This window comes from Emys orbicularis, chromosome 9 (genome assembly GCF_028017835.1).
Source record: "Emys orbicularis isolate rEmyOrb1 chromosome 9, rEmyOrb1.hap1, whole genome shotgun sequence".
Lineage (NCBI taxonomy): Eukaryota > Metazoa > Chordata > Testudines > Emydidae > Emys > Emys orbicularis.
In genome coordinates, this window is record NC_088691.1 from 72,784,734 (window position 1) to 72,803,965 (window position 19,232).

At 38.1% G+C, this 19,232-nt stretch overlaps 1 protein-coding gene across 3 annotated transcripts in view; it reads right to left on the reverse strand.

Annotated features, from left to right (window-relative positions):
- The window catches only part of PID1 (phosphotyrosine interaction domain containing 1), a 161,357-nt gene that overhangs the window by 93,295 nt on the left and 48,830 nt on the right, over positions 1 to 19,232 (reverse strand). The window contains exons 1-2 of one of the 3 annotated variants that reach the window (XM_065411183.1): positions 11,484 to 11,498; positions 10,368 to 10,514 (exon numbers count right to left, since the gene is read on the reverse strand). In XM_065411183.1, coding sequence (XP_065267255.1) covers positions 10,368 to 10,502 — 135 coding nt within the window. In that variant the 5' untranslated portion in view covers positions 10,503 to 10,514; positions 11,484 to 11,498. Of the gene's footprint in view, positions 1 to 10,342; positions 10,515 to 11,483; positions 11,499 to 19,232 lie in introns of those variants that run through there. The other 2 variants (XM_065411182.1, XM_065411180.1) reach the window with 2 other exon arrangements.

Here is a 19,232-nt window from a genome sequence, read left to right on the forward strand (position 1 = left end):
CAAAGTATTATATATGCTAAAGAATTGATAAACATCTACCAATGAAAAGTTCCTGATTTTCTTCTTAACACAGAGAGGGTCAGCATTTGTGACAGGTTTGTTCTTTGTTTTGAGCATGACATTCAGGAATGAATAAATGATTAATGATGATTCTCAATCAAGCCACACAGGGTCCAAATGGCTTAGTTTGGATTTATACTTCTTTGCATTTTATGCTTTGAATGTGAATAATTATTTCTTCCATAACAAATTGCAATATAAATTGTTCAGAGCCTTAAATAATTGTTTTACATTAAAAGGTTTAATTTAGATTATTTCTTCTGATTGGCATCTTTTGCTAACGAGACTAAGGGATGATGATTTCCAATTAAAGCTTTTGTTAAATCAAAGGCAGTTAAAACCACCAAGCTCTGCAATCAAAAAAAAGCACCCAATTCCAGCCAAACAGACTTCTTCCTACGTTAGAAATTTTTCTCGGGCTCCAAATTCCTTCCCCTGGTTGCTTATGATGGAATGGTCCCCATTTATTTAACCAAAACTCAATTAATCTAACACAAGCTGCGGAAGATCTTGGGCAAACAGCTGATTATACTTCCTTAGACTTTATGTGCTTCACAAAGTTCCCAAATTTCAAGACAACTCACTCATTTTTTCTCAAGTTTACAGCACACCATGTAACAGGGTTATCTGGTCTGCCAAGTTTTCAAAACAATATGAAATATGCATATAGCATAGCAAGCTTAGACAGACAGGCTCATTATGACGACGCAAGCACACTTCATGGTTTGAGAGAAGTGCAAATAATTTTTCATATACATGGGCAGAGTTAAGAATACAGTATAGTGAATTAGATGTAGCAGATGGTGGTTGTGCTAGCAGTGAGGTGTGTGTCTCTAGGTACAGGAGTAGAGGTTATGGGCTGATTGTGATTGATACCATAATATTTTCATTTCCTTGCTTCTGAAGTTTTGGTTTAGGTCACAGAAAACATCTCCAACCTTAACTGATGCACAGCATAGTGGTTTTGTGTATTATATCCATATGAGCAAGCACTGGTTACCTGAATGACTTCCTCGCTCCGTAACGTGCTCTTGCAACATTGGAGGTCAGCTGGGGTGCTTTTGGCTCTGGAACTTGCTCCCACATCTGACTGGAGGGATCCAAGATTTTTAGCCCTCGGTGCATGTTGCGTAGTAACTCTCTTCACTTGGGGCTAGCTTGTGCCACTTAGGCATGGCGCATAATAAAAGGTAGGGGGGGACCACCTTACCCCAGCCCGAGGGAACAGCAGGGGACATTCTCCCAGAGCTCCCAGGCACACAGAGGGTACCATAGTACACTCTTTTTGATGTGTAGTTCATGCTGCATCTTTCCCCACATCAGGATCAGCAAGTTCCACCAGGGAGTGGAAGGCTCAGTAAGACACAGCCATAAACCTACCTCCTATCTGGCCCTCTTGGATCATGAGTAGAGAAGGAGCAGCACTCAGGACTGCCCAGGACCCTTGTGCAGGTCATGCAGGTATGTCGGGAAACTCCTGGTGCCTTTCCCATGCTCACTGCATGCCCATAAAAGAGGCAGGCAGACTCTAGTTGTCTGAGCAGGTAGCTGGGGGAGGGGCGTTTCATATTATTATTTACAATACTCCCAGGGATTGTGCTGTGGGTGCAGTTCTCAATTTAACTCCCAAAATAAATAAATAAATGTGGTACTGCTCCGCTTTAATTAATTAACATATATTCAAAATTAGAACCCCTGGAACTATACCTAAGCAAGAGGCATTCAGATAAATGTGTATAGTCAACTCTTGCTGATGAATGTGATGTACAAGGAGGTTTTTAGATAGGGAAGTATAATTTAAACTTCCAGAACTAGATGCCCTTTGTTCGAACCCCTGTTTGCAAAATGTCACCAGTGCAAATGCTAACAAAAAAGTAAGAACATTAATATATCTGACAAGACATGGCAACTTTTACTGCACCCAAAATAAATTTTTCCTACCATGCCTATTTACTAGTAAGCAAACAAAATTTGCTACAATACATTTCATCACAGTAAAACACTGAACATTGCCAGAGGTCTTTTTCAAGCAGGCTGGACTTAGTCAGGTTTTACTAAATCATTTTAACTAATTTAAATCCTTTGATTAGAGGTTCATTTTTAAAGTTTAGATATCTTATCAAGAATCTTCTGAACTAATCATTCTCCACTCGCATTCACAGGTCATAGTTCTATTAGTTATTTTGCACTCAGCCAACTCACAATACTTCCACTGATGTCAGTGGCATTTCCACGCATGAAGTGAGTAAATTATATGCAATAGAGATCTGCTCGGAAGTTCAGAGAGGAGAGCGTCACAGCGCCAGATATTGTGCAGGATGTTCTGTTTAAATGGTTGTCTGCTTGGCTACTGGCTTTCACAGCAGAGGAAGCTACATTTGTTGGTGCATTCCCATTTGTTGGTGCATGTTCCCATTGAAGTCAATGGCAAAACTCCCACAGACTTCAATGGTACAGAATCAGACCGCATACGTGGACAAACTCAGAGGTGGTGAGCACATGCAACTCCCATTGACTTCAGTGAGAGTTGCCAGTGCTCAGTACAGAACAGGATTTGGCCCATAGTTATTAAAGTGCCTTGTGATCCTATTGGATTAAAGCCACTATGGCTGTGTCTACACTTGGAGGTGGGGATGGGATTCCCCAACCCCACCTCCAAGTGTAGACACAGCCATAGTGGCTACTATGTAGACATATGGGGGAGGGATAGCTCAGTGGTTTGAGCATTGGCCTGCTAAACCCAGGGTTGTGAGTTCAATCCTTGAGGGGTCCACTTAGGGATCTGGGGCAAAATCAGTACTTGGTCCTGCTAGTGAAGACAGGGGGCTGGACTCGATGACCTTTCAAGGTCCCTTCCAGCTCTAGGAGATAGGCTAGGATACATGCACTAGCTCTCATCACTACAGTGTGCTAAAAATAGTATCGTAGCCACAGTAGCATGGGCAGTGACAAGCAATGACATAGTCTAGCTGCCCCAAATATGTACCCATGGTGTCTGGATGGATTTGTACTCAGTGCTCCTATCTTATGCTGCTGCTCACCGCTACCTGTGCTACTGCGGCTTCACTACTATTTTTAGCTTGATGAAAACTAGATCTCTGTGCGAGCTGGGAATCACACCCCCAGTTCCAAGTATGGACATGGCCTATGTAAAAACAAAGTATTATTCTTAAAATTTTGCAATAACTTTGCTATTGAAATCTTAGGTTAATGAAACAAAGCATGCTTCAATTCATGTAATTCTAGACCAAGAAAACTAGCTGGGGGCAGTGTAAATGAATGTTCCAACAAGCAACTTTTCCCAGAGTAAGGCATTGTTGTGCCCTCTAGTTTTTGAAATCATGCCTCTAAAACCAAGTCCTATTTCACCACCTCTCCCACTGATGAATATAATCTTCTAACACACTGAAGCAATTAAGATCTGTGCCATTTTTCCTAATGCAGCTGGGAGGAGTTGGAGGGAGAACTTGGCAATTAGAGTAACACTGTCAATTTGCAGTATAAAATGTGCATGGCTTAAATGTAGCAGATAGAGAGCCCTTAATGAAGCAAAAAGAAAATGAGGCATTGTGCTTCCCATTCACATATGTGGAAGAAGAAGAATAAACCCTGGATTAGGGTTTTATTATTAGTTTGTTTGTTTGGGTTGTTTAATTTGTTTCTTTATTAAAAGATAATGGCCACCTTCAAGTTATGATCTAACAAAATGGTAATAAAGACCATCAAAAAGCTAGCTAGCTGCTAGCCACATTATATTTATGGCTGGATGCAGCTGTGCTCAGGAAAACTGCTCCTGACCTCACTACAGCTGCAAAGAGAACATTTTTATTTGGTCTAGGATGAGATGAAGTGGGTTTAGGAATATATGCAGCAGCTACCCAACTGTGGTTTGAGTAGCCAAATTAGCAATAAATGTTTAAAGGTTGGGAGGGTATTTAAATTATCTGAAGGAAATTGAAATAAAACAGTAGACTTTTAAGCACCAGGGATGTCAAAAAGCAAATGCATGTTCTGTTATGTATTAATACATAATTGTCCGCTGTTCTGAATGAATAATATATTGCCATGTGCACTTAGTTCAGAGTGGGGATCTCCACTGCACCTGTGAACCCAGACTCCTCACATCTAGAGATAAGCAAAGTTACTAGACATGATTCTGTATATCTGAACACAAATAACCAAGCAGTTTCATTATATAACTGAAATCTAAACTAAGCCCTGGACTCTTAGCTGCACCAGAGCTCTGTTCTAAAGCTGAAGCTGCTGGGCATAATTTCAACCCTGCGGCTGTTCTAAATTATACTGCCCCCTGGGGCCATTACCTCAGCTTGTAACAGATCTCTATGAGCCATTAGGCCAGCCAAGAAATTGCCAGCTGACAAACCCCCTTAAACCAACTTTATGTCATCTGGGATTTCCCCCATGCCAGGAGAAACCTCAACTGACCTCATAGGGCAGTTTTTCAGCCCCTCTGCTCCACCAGGATTGCACAAAGAGGCCAGAGCAGGGACCACAAGCTGACCCTCAGTATTCAAGTGAGAAGAAAAGCTTTATTTGCACCACATTTTACTTACTCGCTATCTAGATTATCTAGATTTCAGTAGCATAAGATATGGGCAGGAAATAGTAAACATGTAGTTCGGGGCAGTGGTTTGCCACTTTTCTTTAAGTGATTGAGATGAAAATTCGGGATTTCTCAAACAAATTGGGAAGAAAAGGACGGAGTTAGGGATGGTCCTATTAGGCTATTGTGTTATATTTAGCTAAAAGGGACTTGGCATGTCAGCTTTTGGCTACTGTCCAAAAGACACTGCATGTGGTTATTATTGTTATATTATTTGTATTATGGTATCACTAAGAATCCCCCCCCCCCCCCATCAGAATCAGGATCCCATTGTCCTAGATATTTTACAGACACACAATAACTCCCTACCCCAAAGAGTTTGCAACCTATATAGACAAGAGAGACAAGCAGAAATAGACAAAAAGTAATACCCAAACAAGAGTTTGGTAAAATTTAACAAGGATATTTATCAGTAATAAAATAATAATAATTAATTATTATTAATTATTATTATTTTATTTAGGAATTATATATTATTCTAGGATTCTAAACTTTTGTCTGTTCCTGCCCATCCTCTTTGTTACCCCAGCTTTCAAATTGGTGCAACTCTGGTGACTTCACAGGCATTATTTCTCAAATATAAAGGAGATCAGAATCAGGCCCAGGAGGGCAACTTTAGTACACCTGTTTTACGAGTATCCTGATGATAATTTTCTTATTTGTGTTGGACATAATCAGATCATTATTTTTCAGGCATGAGAGCAAATCGCTTACTATTAACTCTAGAAATTAATTATGGATTTTTGCATTGAGGGTCAAATTCTGATTTATGTCATGCTTGTTAAATCTGGAGTAACTCCAATAAAGTTAATGAACTAACACAGGTTTAATGAAGAGAAGGATTTGGCCCAGGGTCTTCAATATTCAACAGAGACATATCATACACCAAGTACAGAAGATTATTAGTATAATGTATATTGCAGTAGCACCTAGAAGCTCCAATTGTGGGCCAGGACCCCCACCGTGCACAGAACACAAACTACACTAACCACTACCATTTGGGAACTCCAAACACAGGATTAGGTCCTTTCTACTGCTGGTGAAAATATCTTTTCACCAACTCCAGAATAACAGGCATAAATTAAACCTGCTTCCATTAATTCTTAATTTTTCTTCTTTATCAGTATGAGTCAGATTTGGTTTTAAAATGTCATTATCTCACTAATGCCACCTATGCAAGTTACCTGCCAGCTTATTTGAAAAGAACTTTAAAAGCATTAAGCTCACATAAGTCATTTCAGAAATGTTAATATTACATTTCCAACAGAGATGAGCAAAGAGCTTGAATTTAATAATCGTCCCAATTAAATAAAAAAGAAAAATCACAGGCAACGTATCATACCTGAAAATGCTGTATCATGGAAATTTATGTTACCATTTAACAAGAGCTTATCCCTAGGAAAGGAATGAGTTGTACCTAAACTATGGCAAATCAGCTTTGATTAATAATATTCCTTGCTAGGCTCATGCTGCTCTAATCGAGACCTCTTGGTCAATCCAAGTATAAGGGACTATGTCATCCAAACTGATGGAAACAGGAAGAATGAAAATTGCCCTCAGAGCAGGATCACTACATTTGAATGAAACCACTACTGACTCTGGTCACTGACTCTTCAATACAGACTTCACATTGAAGAGCCTTATAATTTAATACAAATGTTCAACCAATGACACCACTTCACAAGTTACAAGGCAACATTTTTAACCTCTGTCCTTTTGCATTACAGTAACAATGCCTGGAAAAGCAGAAGCAGAGTACACAAAATCCCTTGTAATGCCTCCATAGCTTTAAGAGAGAGAAAACAAGAAGCCTTGAAATCTGCATAAACTAATATAATATTTGATTTTCTTCAAAGGATAAGGATAAAACTTTAAAAAAATCTGTTAAAAGGGACAGTAGAAGCAGCTACTTTTGAGAAGTGACCATTTTGAGCAACCTACTTTCGGGAAGCATTCCAGGTTTCCAATCTCTACCTGATGCTACAGTACTTAGTGTTGTGCTGAAAGGAGAGAAAGTTTCCACTTGAAAACACAAGCATGCATCACAATTAATAATCAAAGAGCTACAAGTCAGATAACTACAATCAAATCTAAATCTTCAGCATATGAACAAGGGGGAGCCAAATTTTCATATGTGGGGATCTAAATTGCACTCATGTGTACATACAAAAAGATATGTATTTAATTTTTGGTAGGGGGCAATTTAGAAACCAATGATTAAAAATCTGGCCCAACAAATGAGCTGGAAACAATAAAACATTTATTCTTAGCCTTCTCCTCCCCTTCCCAGCTGTATTTTGGTTTAACTCACATAGTGAATTTCTATGTACAGGTCCATGATTAACCAAGGTGTTTTGTTTCTCTCTTGAGAGCAGCTACTATTGTTGTGACCAAAACGCTAAACACTTTTCTTTTGTCACTGTCTACAAACATTAACTACATTAAACCTCATAGTATTGCTGAAAAAAAAGCAGCATCCAATCTTGTTGGCACCCATGTTGTTGACTTTCTTGAGAGATAAGGGGTCTCAGCAGCGGGTAGGATCAAGACCTGAGTATCCTGCCCAAGACCGTAAGCAGGACACAGTGTCAGCAGTAGAAGTAGAACCCAAGCTTACACTCTGGGCTCTGACCTCACCTCTCTCATAAATTAGTCTGTTCATCTTAAGAAATATATTGGAATCTTTGACAGCACACACTACCCAGGAAGTTTTGGCTGCGCTGGCCTGCATCATGAACTATATGAAATCACAAGCAGAGTCTGCAATGGCATTTGAGGTGTTCAGGCTTGAAATCCTGAGGCTGCAGCAGTGCTCTTGCCAGTATGTTTGGAATTTCAAAGAAAGAGGGTAGAGAAAAGAAGGGCAGGGATATCCTATCCTATCTCCTAGAACTGGAAGGGACCTTGAAAGGTCATCGAGTCCAGCCCCCTGCCTTCACTAGCAGGACCAAGTACTGATTTTGCCCCAGATCCCTAAGTGGCCCACTCAAGGAACCCTGGGTTTAGCAGGCCAATGCTCAAACCACTGAGCTATCCCTCCCCCCTCCTCCAGCAAGGAGGAGCTGGAACTTGTGCTACTGAGTAAGTTAATATTGCACTGAGCGACCAGGACTGTTAGAATTTTGAACGTGGAATAACTGCAGTTCTGTGCTGCAAAATCAAATGTAAATTATATCTTGTTTGTGTTAGTGTGCGTTTGCTTGGTGGAGTCATGTTGTTGAGCCTAGAATGATATGATAAGATTGGAAAAAGGCAAGTCTAGGAATACAGATTAAGGAAATGCAGACACGGGAGGCACTCTGATGGTTTTTAAAGGCTGGGTGAACCTTTTTTTCAGAAATCAATCTAGCGAGCAAATTTACTCAACAGTCTAAAGCTGGATGGTGGAGGGAAACTGTGGTAGGGTAAAGCTGCCTGAATAACATTTGCTGAATAATTTAGCTAAATTTCACAATTTAAAAAAAAAATTATGCAATTAAATTTTCCCTAAATTATTCACCCAGCAGATAGTCGCATATTATTTACCCAACTCTATTTGCTATGTTTTTCATTATTCATCTAGGACCTTTGGTGGATCTAACCAAAGGGCAAAAGAAAAACAGCAATTGCTATTGAAAAAGTTACCTGCAGAAGTAAAAATGAATTAGTCACTAAAGTGCTGCGGGGGGAAGGAGGGGGTTAAGCATCAAGGGGAGAGGAAGCCAAACCAGCTACAATTATTTGAAGGGAAGGATAAATAAATGTAGCAATGAGGTAAAATAGGGAAAGGGAAAAATTGAGCTAATAACTAAGAAAAACTTCTTAACCATGAGAGCAATGCAAATACGGAATGGTCTCCCAGGAAAGGTACTAGAAGCCCCATCTCTTGAGTCATTTGAGACTAACTCAACAAAGCACTGGAAACTACATTGTAGGCAACAATTCTGGCAAGGAGATGGACTACAACACTACATGACATACAGTTGTTGCCATTGACAAGTAGGGGAAGAAGATATGTATATAGTGGTAGCTAATATTTTCACGTGCCCCTCAGCCAAATATAGGATGCTTTTTCACATAAATTCGTAAAAAGCTAAATATGGAATAGGATTCTGACTGCTATAGATTCCAACTCATTCTACAACATCCTTCACTTGCAGTACAACAGATTTCATTTGTTAAAGAACCGAAGGATGAGTCAAATAGCACTCTCTGATTTGAACTCTACCATCATACTCTCAGAGGCAGAGTTAAATTTCCTTTCAGAGAGTGTTGCTACGCCTAACCCCATCACACAAGATGTGAAAGCCAGACCCTTCACAGTCCATACTTTTGACTACTGATGTTCCCCAAATTTCATTATGTATCAACACAAAAGACATCATTAGGGAAACCTCAGGAAGTAGCAATGACGTATAATATTGTGTAGGGCTCATTTGTCCTGTGTTCTACAGTATCAACACAATGCAGTAATGGCACTTGATACTGAACATGAGCTCTTCTCAGCTGCACTCACAGCAAAGAGCCACAAGAATGTCAAATTTCCTAGAACAAAGGTTTGCTCATAAAACACTGGTGACCAACATGCCAGGAAAAAGCAGCCTAACACTGCAAAGCATTTCATTTCATAATGTACCCACAACTCATTTCCTTTACCTACTGAGAACGCTGTGAAAGGCATAGGAAACCACCATCAAGCAACCTCTCCCTCCACACCTCTACCAAATGGCAATATCTCAACGGCTATTACCAGAAACAACAGGCACAAAAGATCTTGTAAGTTTTACTTGTAACTTGAAATTTCTATTTCACCTACCACTGTGACATCAGAAAGAGTTTTATTTTACAGCTGGTGTCTTGCACGGCAAGTGACGCCCAAGACTACAAGACCCGTTCTCTCACTACCTTTGGGCTCAGGTATGTATCTGGCTCAGCAACTGGAACTTAGCTAACAATCCTGTTGATGATGTACAAGCCAACTGAGAATCCAGCACAATCTCCCATAGCATCTGTGGCTCCCCTGGGCTAACCTAGTTTTGTAACTAATTTAAACAGATATACCCAGACAGACCAGCATATCTGTTCACTATTGTTAAATAGTCACAGAAGAGAAAGTACTTTATGCACTTACGCAGTTTAGAGGACAAATACATTTTTTCAGGAGCTGTGGTTTGCTGTAATTGGACAAAGCCATCTTGCTGGTTAACTAATTCAAGGTCTAATTCTTTATTTTTAAATATGATCTCAAGCCTGATCCTGCAAGCCCATTTCAGTGGGTTAATATGCACATTAGTAAGGATTACTAAACAGGGTGCTTAGGCCTGGGACCCTCATCTTTTATCTCGTTGTTAGTACCGATAATCATGTTTAAATCAGCCAAGGTGAAATGACACCATCACTAAAACACTTGCGTGTTGAGTATAATAAGCAATTTTGGAAGCCAGGATCCAAGTGCAATTTATTGCCAGGATTGCAAAACTGCTTTGGGATTTCATTCTCTATGCATGAGAACCTCATTTATTAAGGAGCAGAATGTTAATTTTAAAAAGCCAAAAGATTCTTTTGATTTATAAACCTCAGAGTATTAGCATTATTTAATGAGGTTTCCAAAATAACAAAATGATTTCCCCCCCCACTTTCCTGTTATACGTGTAGAACAATTCCACAGTTGTCTTGCACCTTGGGTTTTTGATTTTTCAAATACCTTGCATCCAGTGTGGGCCCGGGTCTTCATTAATGGAGTTGTGGTGCACAACTCAATGGCTTCTGGCTCATGGAAGATCACTGTAGGAAGAGGCTCTTTCCGAAGAGTTAGGACATTCAACTTGGTCTTCAACATGGTCTGAAAATGCTAAAATATAAAACAAAAAAGCAATTCACTTAAATTCAGACAAAGGAGAACTGAAAGTTAATACTTCTGTTCACTTGAGTGTCTTTAACTGTCCATTCAGTGCCTTGGAAGCCTCATGTGCAGAAGGAGGATGTTTTATAAATTAAAAAAGATATTACTATTAGAAATTAGTAAACATGTACAATCAAATAAGACACTCACAAAGAGCGGCTCAGTAGATTTTAGAACATAGGCCAAAATTTCCAAATTTGAATGCCTAACTTTAGGCTACTAAATCCATATTTGTGTACCTAAGTGAAAGTGACCTGATTTTCAGGAGTGCTGGGCACCCACAGATCCCACTAAAATCGATCAAGATCCCAGTCACACATTGAATCTTTCCACAAACTGCCCTTCCTGGTAAAGTCAGACCACACCCAGCAAGCCTCTACTTAAGATAAAATGGGAAAAATCAAAACATTTGGACGAAAAAAGGAAAAGACAAAATGCCTTATCTCTGTGGCCCTATAATTCAGCAATCAACATTTCAAAGGAATTTTTTTAGTTTTTATTATTTTCCCCCTCCCTCAAGGCTCAGTTCTGCTCCCACTGACTTCACTGGCAACACTCCCATTGAGTTGGATGCCTTGTCAGGCCCTCTCTATTTGTCTTTGATTCCTTGGCATGTTAATTTTGGACCCCCTTTTATTGCTGACTTTGAACATGATATATAGTGTACTCAAGTAAATCATAGTAGTGGTCCATAAGAGTAGGTAGCACTTACCGCCCTTTTTTTTTTTTTTAAATAGTACTCCCTATGCTTAGAATGGGAAATTATTAAAAATAAAGACTAAACAGTAATAATATTAAATGGCAAGTTTTTAAAACAAACTCTTATGTAAAACAATAAAACATTTTAAAAGTTTTTTAAGTAAAGAAAGCCTGTTCTTGAGAGATTTCCAAACCAATTTTGCTGAGTCAACTTTCAACTGATCCTGAACTCAGAAATATATAGTGTTTGCTCGTCAGTATTTATTTGGAAAGGACATACAGTTATGAACATTTTCAAGACATTACTAACAACATACAGAACCTATTTCTAATAGCGGCTTCATTGATTACAGCCTCTAAATTAGGCCCCATTAATTATAAACCTTTACTAATCTTACCATACTTGAGGTTATTTTTACTAAAACTAAATTTTAATCTCCAATTTAGCAGAGGAAATTTTATTAATAAAACTACACTTTGCATTGTCTATCACAGGATTTCAGCATGCTTTGCAAACCTCATTTAGCTTAGCCTTCCTGCACTCCCAGGAATAAGATAAGCATTATTGTCTCTGTTTTACAAAACAGGAAACCTAGTGACTTACCCAAGGTCACACAGAAAGGCTGTGTCAGAACTGGGACTAGAATCCATGTCTTCTGATTTTCAGTTCTGTGCTTTAAACTCAAGACCCTATTAAATGGATTTTCCATTCAAAATGTATGATAAGTCCTTAGCAACAACCTCTATATATAATTTACATAAACATGTCATTGGGGGTGCTAACTGAAGGACTGTTAAAGCAATACACTACTCTGAAACACTTTAACCCTTAGTTCCTCAATGTTTTGTACTAACGACTGTTATGATGATGAATACTGAATCTATAGCATCCTAAGCACTCTCATAACTGTACTGAAAAGGCAGAAATACAAATGGTCTGTGAAAATAATACTTGCTTTCCTACTCTACCCATGAAGTTATGGCCTGTCATCATACTACAGGGCATCTCTGAATGTTTCCGTGCTGTTTATGCAGCCATTTGGGTTTCCACTCTGGTAAGAGATGTACTCATATTTTTAATCTGGCTTTCTCTCATATTATACATTATCCCATTCATTCTCCTAAGCACAGTAACATATTATCTTAGGCAAAGAGCACTCTTTTTATTAATGATTATGCATTAAAGAATATACTTTGACATATATTTATGGAGAAGAGCACTCTTAGCTATTACTAAGCTCTCTGGGAACATTTTTACATACTCTTATTTCATTTCTTTCTATTTTGAATAAGGAGTTTATTGATTTGAATTTCATAGGTTCATTCAGTAAGTTTTTAGTAAACGCTTAGAAATACATAAGAACAGCCATACTGGGTCAGACAAAGGGTCCATCTAGCCCAGTAGCCTGTCTTCTGACAGTGGCCAATGCCAGTTGCCCCAGAGGGAATGAACAGAACAGGTAATCATCAATATATACCTTATTGCCCTTGCTTAGCACAAAATACTATCGAAATTTGAAATGCTCAATTTGAAAAGAGGAATGTAAGATCAGTTATGGAACATTACTTGCTATTCCAGTTAAGGAATTGCTAATCTACTAACCTGCGCCACTGTATCCCTTAAATTACAAATATAGGATACAGATTTGCTAACTTGCTGCTGAGAAAAGAGATTTATTTCTTCAGAAGAAAACATAAAAAATAATACAAAGAGTAATACAGGCTTGAAACATGGGCAGATCACAGAGCTGAGAGACAGAATTTCTCACCACAGTCCTTCACTTGTCAACATTCTCTCACAGGTTTTATTAATTTCCCCTCTATGACACAACCTCGAGAACAACATGGCCGTTCTATCAAGCACACAAGAACTCCAGCCCAGAGGAGCTCTGCTCTTTCACGCATGTGGATGGCTGGCTGGGGGAGACGGGTGTAAATTCAAACTTTTTTTAAAAAACTTTCACCAACTATTATTTTACTGGTAGACTGATTCTGACTCCAAACAGAGTTCATGGCTGGAAGCATTTCAAACTAAAAACTAAATCTAACCCAGTGCCTAGCCACTCCATCGCTATGGGCCAAAACTGCTGTTGCCACAGATAAGCACTTTAGGGAGAAAACAGAAGAAGGGCGGGGGTGGGGGGAGAAACTCTTAAATGAGATAAAAAGAAAATCATTCCCATAGCCCTGTTTTATTTAATTAACTGTATTTCAAGCACCCCACATCCTTTCATGTATTTATACCTGCTCCTGTACCTAATGCTCCCCATTCATTGTATCGGGAACCAAGGCACCTAACCTGGGACTGTGAAATTCCACTGAGTGGTAAGGCATCTTGAAGTTAGAAATTGCAACACTGAAGGCCCTTTGTGTATCTGAGCCTTAGTTCCAGTTCCAAACTGGTATCTTTAGTGGAAACTGTTGGCAAATGCTGACTTTTAATGGTGACCAGTGCATCTTTTTTGTTTGTTTTTTTTAACAGCTGAGACATTAGCTTTCCAGCGCTGTCAATCCACAACTTTTAAAGAACATTAAACTCACTCTTAAGAAGCATGATTTATACCAATTTAATACATAACAGTTCAGGGCACACTATTATCATTTACATTTTATGTGCCAGAACTACTCAATTTCATGTGGTAGTTCTTATATTGAAAATCCTCAAGGAAGCAGAACCGTACCTAAATTTATATTCCATCCATGTAGACAGTGTTGTTGATTGTCTGTATGTTTACAAGAAACACAAAGAGCCAATAAGCAATATAAACACCAAGAGCTTCTCAGCAAGTTTCAAATTCCTTGAGCAGGTAAACTAGCCTAATTGATTCCCAAAGAATGACACAAACAGGATTAGTGTGGTAATTATAATTGTATTTTCATGTTTGCAGGATCTGAAACCTATTCAATTGAAAAATCTACACAAACTTTACTGGGCTAATAATCGTCCTAGGAAGCTACCTTAACACAAAACCATGGTGTTGGTCCTTCAAGCCCTTCTTGAAACCACTGAGGTTCTTACATTTCCTTCTTCCATTCAGTTCACCTCCCTTCTAGCCCAAGAAGGTTGAATCTCCCTCTTTGTAGCCAAGCAGCCCCACTCCTTAGCTGACCAGAGAGATCACTGCAGTGTAGTGCAGTACGTACATTTTTCCTCAGGGGTCTTGCCTTCAAAGTGTTTCTTGCCCCAGTGACAGCAAATTTTAGTCTTGCACAGTAATCTTTAGTCTTACACTGAAGAATAGTGAAATGTGCTACCACCAGACCACAAAGATCAGCTATATAGATTAATCATTCATAGGGCCACAACTTTCTAATCTTAAGTGTTTTCATCACATATTTCATACAGTGATCCTCCAAATATTCAAATACAGTACTTCTTTAAAACAATTCTTTTTTCACAGCTATCAATTTGGAAATTATATGTACTAAACACTCTAAGTCATAAGATATCATTAAAACTAAACATTAACATTTTATGTTTTTAGTTCTAATTTGTCAATGAAAATAAAAATCATTCCCATGTGAGTATTAAGAATTGCTACTTAAGCATTGAAGATGAAAAGCAGTGCACAAGTACTAAATATTATCATTAGAAAGGTATGTTTCTATGTCAATGAAAATAAAAATCATTTCCATGGCCAAAGGACTAAAAGAAAACATCATGACCACATACAATTAAACAAGATTGTTTGGAGAGAAAATATAGAGAGCATGTCTTTCTAATGATAATATTTAGTACTATGCACTGCTTTTCATCTTTAAATGCTTAAGTAGCAATTCTCAATACTCATATTAATTAAATGTTCAACATTCACTGTTACCCACACCAATTTTACAGCAGTGTAATTCCACTGATTCCTATGGAATCACTCCTGATTTACACTTGTGTGACATCAGAATCAAACTGACCCCCAGTACTATGATCAGAGTCATATACTACAATTTTCTCTTATCCTTTATCATTCATTAATACAAGGATTTAGAGACAGTGGGTCAGATTTTAAGTTTTCATTGCTTCAATGAGTTATTCTGGAAATTCACCTTTGTATGTGAGATTATAATCTGACCTGCATCCTAACAAGATTTCCATAGTGACTTTTTTTTTTTTTTTAAATACACAAAAGCTCAGCTGCTTTTGCATTTTCCCTGGTATGTGTGATAATGTAAACCCTGAAGCTTTTAAACTTGGGACTTTATCTGTATTCTCAGGACTCACAAAATGTTGCTAGTAATTACGCCTGCAGGCATAATGTTTTAAGATTATTTGAATTCTGCTAGAGGTTGATCATGTACCCATGGACCAGCAAATGATGCAACACACAGGACGGTAAGCTATTAATATGTATCAAAGAAGTATTTTGAATTGGAAGTAGTTGAAAGATAGATTAATCACTACAATTTGGTTTTACAATAAAAGGATACAACTCAACCCCCATGCAGCACCCAAGACTGGAAAAGATTTTCCAGTTGAAGGCCATATTGCTGCATTAGCAAAATGCCAACTCAATCTATAGCTCTTTTCATTCTAAAAGTTTAAAAAACACTTAACATTTTACTCACTTCTATACAGAGATCATTCACCTTTCAGTAAAGTCCAGCTAGCTCTGGTGTGAAATACAGAAATTGTTTAACAGCACACAACAACACTACACAGCAGGTTAGGAGAGTGCATCCAACGGAAACTGCAGAATCAATTTAGGAAGGCAGAATATAATTACTTCAACTGGATTTTGACCAAGACATCAGGGTTAACAGCCTTGCTGTTTACAAAAAATGCCATGGTATCTTTAATGACCACAGGTGAGCAAAACTTTGTTTTTACACATTGTTCAAAATGCAGACACCTTCAGAAGTTCAGTGCCCCCCAGACATGTTTACATCAGTTTTATACAAATATAACTCCACTGACATCAGTGGAGCTAATCACCATTTACACCAGTCTAAACAAGATTATAATCAGACGCAAAGTGTTTCAGAGTAAACCTCCCGCATTTTAAGTCCTCACCTAGAATGGAAAAATTCTGGCACTGTATATGTGAAAAAATACCTATTTCTAGGCTTTTTGTTTTATTTAAAGCAAATGCCACTGGATACAAATAAATACCACATTTAATCTGTGTTTTTGTTTAAACAAATATTGCTAATATACTTTAAATACTATTTTCTGTTCATTCAACTTTACTGTACAGTATCTATTTGTTCTTTATTAGTCATTCACATAACATGCCACTGGACAATACAATAATATCCTTTATAAAGGAGATGGACACACTTAGCATCAAAACTCATTCCATCAGCAATGCAAACCCTATTATCATGTAATGCAAACCCTAATACTATGCATGCAAGTGTGTAGAATCTTTATATGTCATGATTCTTTATATTCAAGCAAATCCGGTTAGGGTAATCTTTTTAAAACTGATCAAATTCTAGAAAGCTAGTTATTAAGACTGTGTCTTGTCTCTTGTTAAGATACATGTACATATATTCTGCTAATATATCAAACCAAATTAATTAACTCTCTTTCAGATGACAGCAGATATTTCAATGAAAAAATAGCTAATTACTCCTGTATTATGTCTCTAAACCCTATAGCAATTATAATGGCAATCAGAGCAACTCAAGGATAGATTCACAACTAAAAGTACTTTTGGCATTCTATTATTATTGTTATTTAAGATTGGAATTACAATAGGACTCTGAAGATCCAATCAGGATTGAGGTGTCATACTAGGGACTGTACAAACATATGAAGAGATGGCATAGTGCCTGCCCCAAATTGCTTCAAGTGACATATGAACAGTGGAGGCTAAGAATACAATCAAATATATACAACTTTTATGAATGTGTTTACGAAATGTCATTACATTTTCTATAATAATAAATAATAATAATAAAAGTGCCAATTCAGTGACGCTTACCCTAGCTATCATATGAAACTAGCGGATTTCTTACAAGCAATATGGTAGGGTTTGTTCCAGGTGTAAGATGAAGCCATATGGAAGATGTTTGTGTATAGCTGACACACAGAAGAACTAAGCTAGCATTATCGGCAGGAGACAATGTGGTAAGTGACAGAGAAGGGGTGAAATGGAGAATGTTTGGGGGGAAAGAAAAGGAATTTAATTTTGGCCACATGGTAAACTTCAGTTGATGGAGAATCCAGCAGGAGATATCAGAGGAACAAGAAAAAGGCAGGACTAGATGGAAGGAAAAATGTCAGGAATGGAAAAGTGAGTCATTGGCATAGAGAAGGTAGCTGGTACCATGTGAGCAGATGAGATCACCAAGAGTATAAAATAAGAGGATGCAGGCAACAGTGAAATCCGGATGGAATCTCACAGATAGTGAGAGGGGGAAGATGGGAATCGCAGACGGGAGATGGGGCTGTTGCTGGAGAGACAGAAGGGGATCGATCACAGCTGGGCTTGTTTAAGACGATGAGACAAGGGTAAATATATATTTTGAAGGGAACTGGCATGAAAGGGAAGAGAAGCCAATTCAACTTCAAAAACATTTTCAGTGGGACCTTCTGTTGCATCCTTGCTTGTGAGCACTAAGGTACATTTCATCTCATCATCAATGCCAATCGGTAGGCAGACATCTTGCTCCTTGTTGTGGTATGTCATATGCTGTCTTCAATAACTCTAATCATCAGGGTTTTATAAATACAAGTCACAAGCTCTGCTAGTGACCACAATTACACAGTCCCCTGTTCTGATGCTCTTTGCATTGTTTTCTTACAAGTTCAAATAATTTGTTTTTCATGACAACTTAATTCATGTGAAACGTTTTGTTCTCATACTCTGTGTACTTGTTTGCTCTGGCTTGGATTGCTTGGTTCTGTTACCAAGTTTATGTGATTCCAATCAGAAGGACTGCTGCTCAAACAAAAACACAAGCCCAGATGCAAACACCCTCCCAACTCTGGGGAAGTATGGATCCAGATGAGAAGTGCATGACCGATCTTATCTCTACAACAGGCAAACCCAAAACCCCAGATGTAAACATCTCTGAATCTTATTCAGATGCTAAATTTACAGCTTGGATTTAAGGGCTAGATAATTAGAGTCCCATTATCAAGATCATCATCTAAGTGAGAGGGATTCAATATTTAGCTGACTGTTATTATTGTCTTCCTATGGGGGGGAAAAAGCTTCTCAGTGTCAGCATTAAGCATGCAAATGAAATTACGTATTATTTAGTAATTAAATAATGAATTTCAATTCTTTTATTGCTGACTGTTTTGTATATCTTGAAATTGATTGCTGAATACTCCTGGTGTTGTGTCCACAGTAAATAATTTTAAGCAGAATAATATAAATATTATTAATATTGTTAGGAACAAAGTACAATAACTTTCACTTAACAGTTTTTACAATAGTTGCATGTCCTGTCTGGATCCATATGATTACATCTGATGTGAATAGTTAAAAGTTTTCACACCTGTTTGGACTCCACTAACCCTAGCATGGTGTTTGTATGTTACAGCATCTTCTTGTTTTGATTCCTTCCATCTCTAATAATATTTAAACTAACTCCAGCAGTGAGCAAACGAAAATGCTACAAGAAACTTGGCTCGAAAGCACATCAACAAAGGAGACTACATTCATGTCATTTAACACAGGTGTTATCCTCTCATCACCAGCTTTTGTCATCAAGCAACATTGTGTGTGTGTGTGTGTGTGTGTGTGTGCAAATCAGCATTCTTAAATTGGATTAAAAATTCTGAAAGGATCAGTGTACCAGAATTTCACCTGTGCAAGCCTGAGTATTTATGTACACTTACCTGATCAAATGCAAACCAGAAACCAGAGGTGACAGAACAGGAAAGAAAGGAAGTGAAGAAAATGAAGAAATAAGAGATGTCAAAAAGGAGAAAGAACAAAATAAAACACACACAGGCACAGATACGTCATGTCTATTCATTTTTATTTTGAGCTAACCTCTCCGATGCCCTCCAACAAT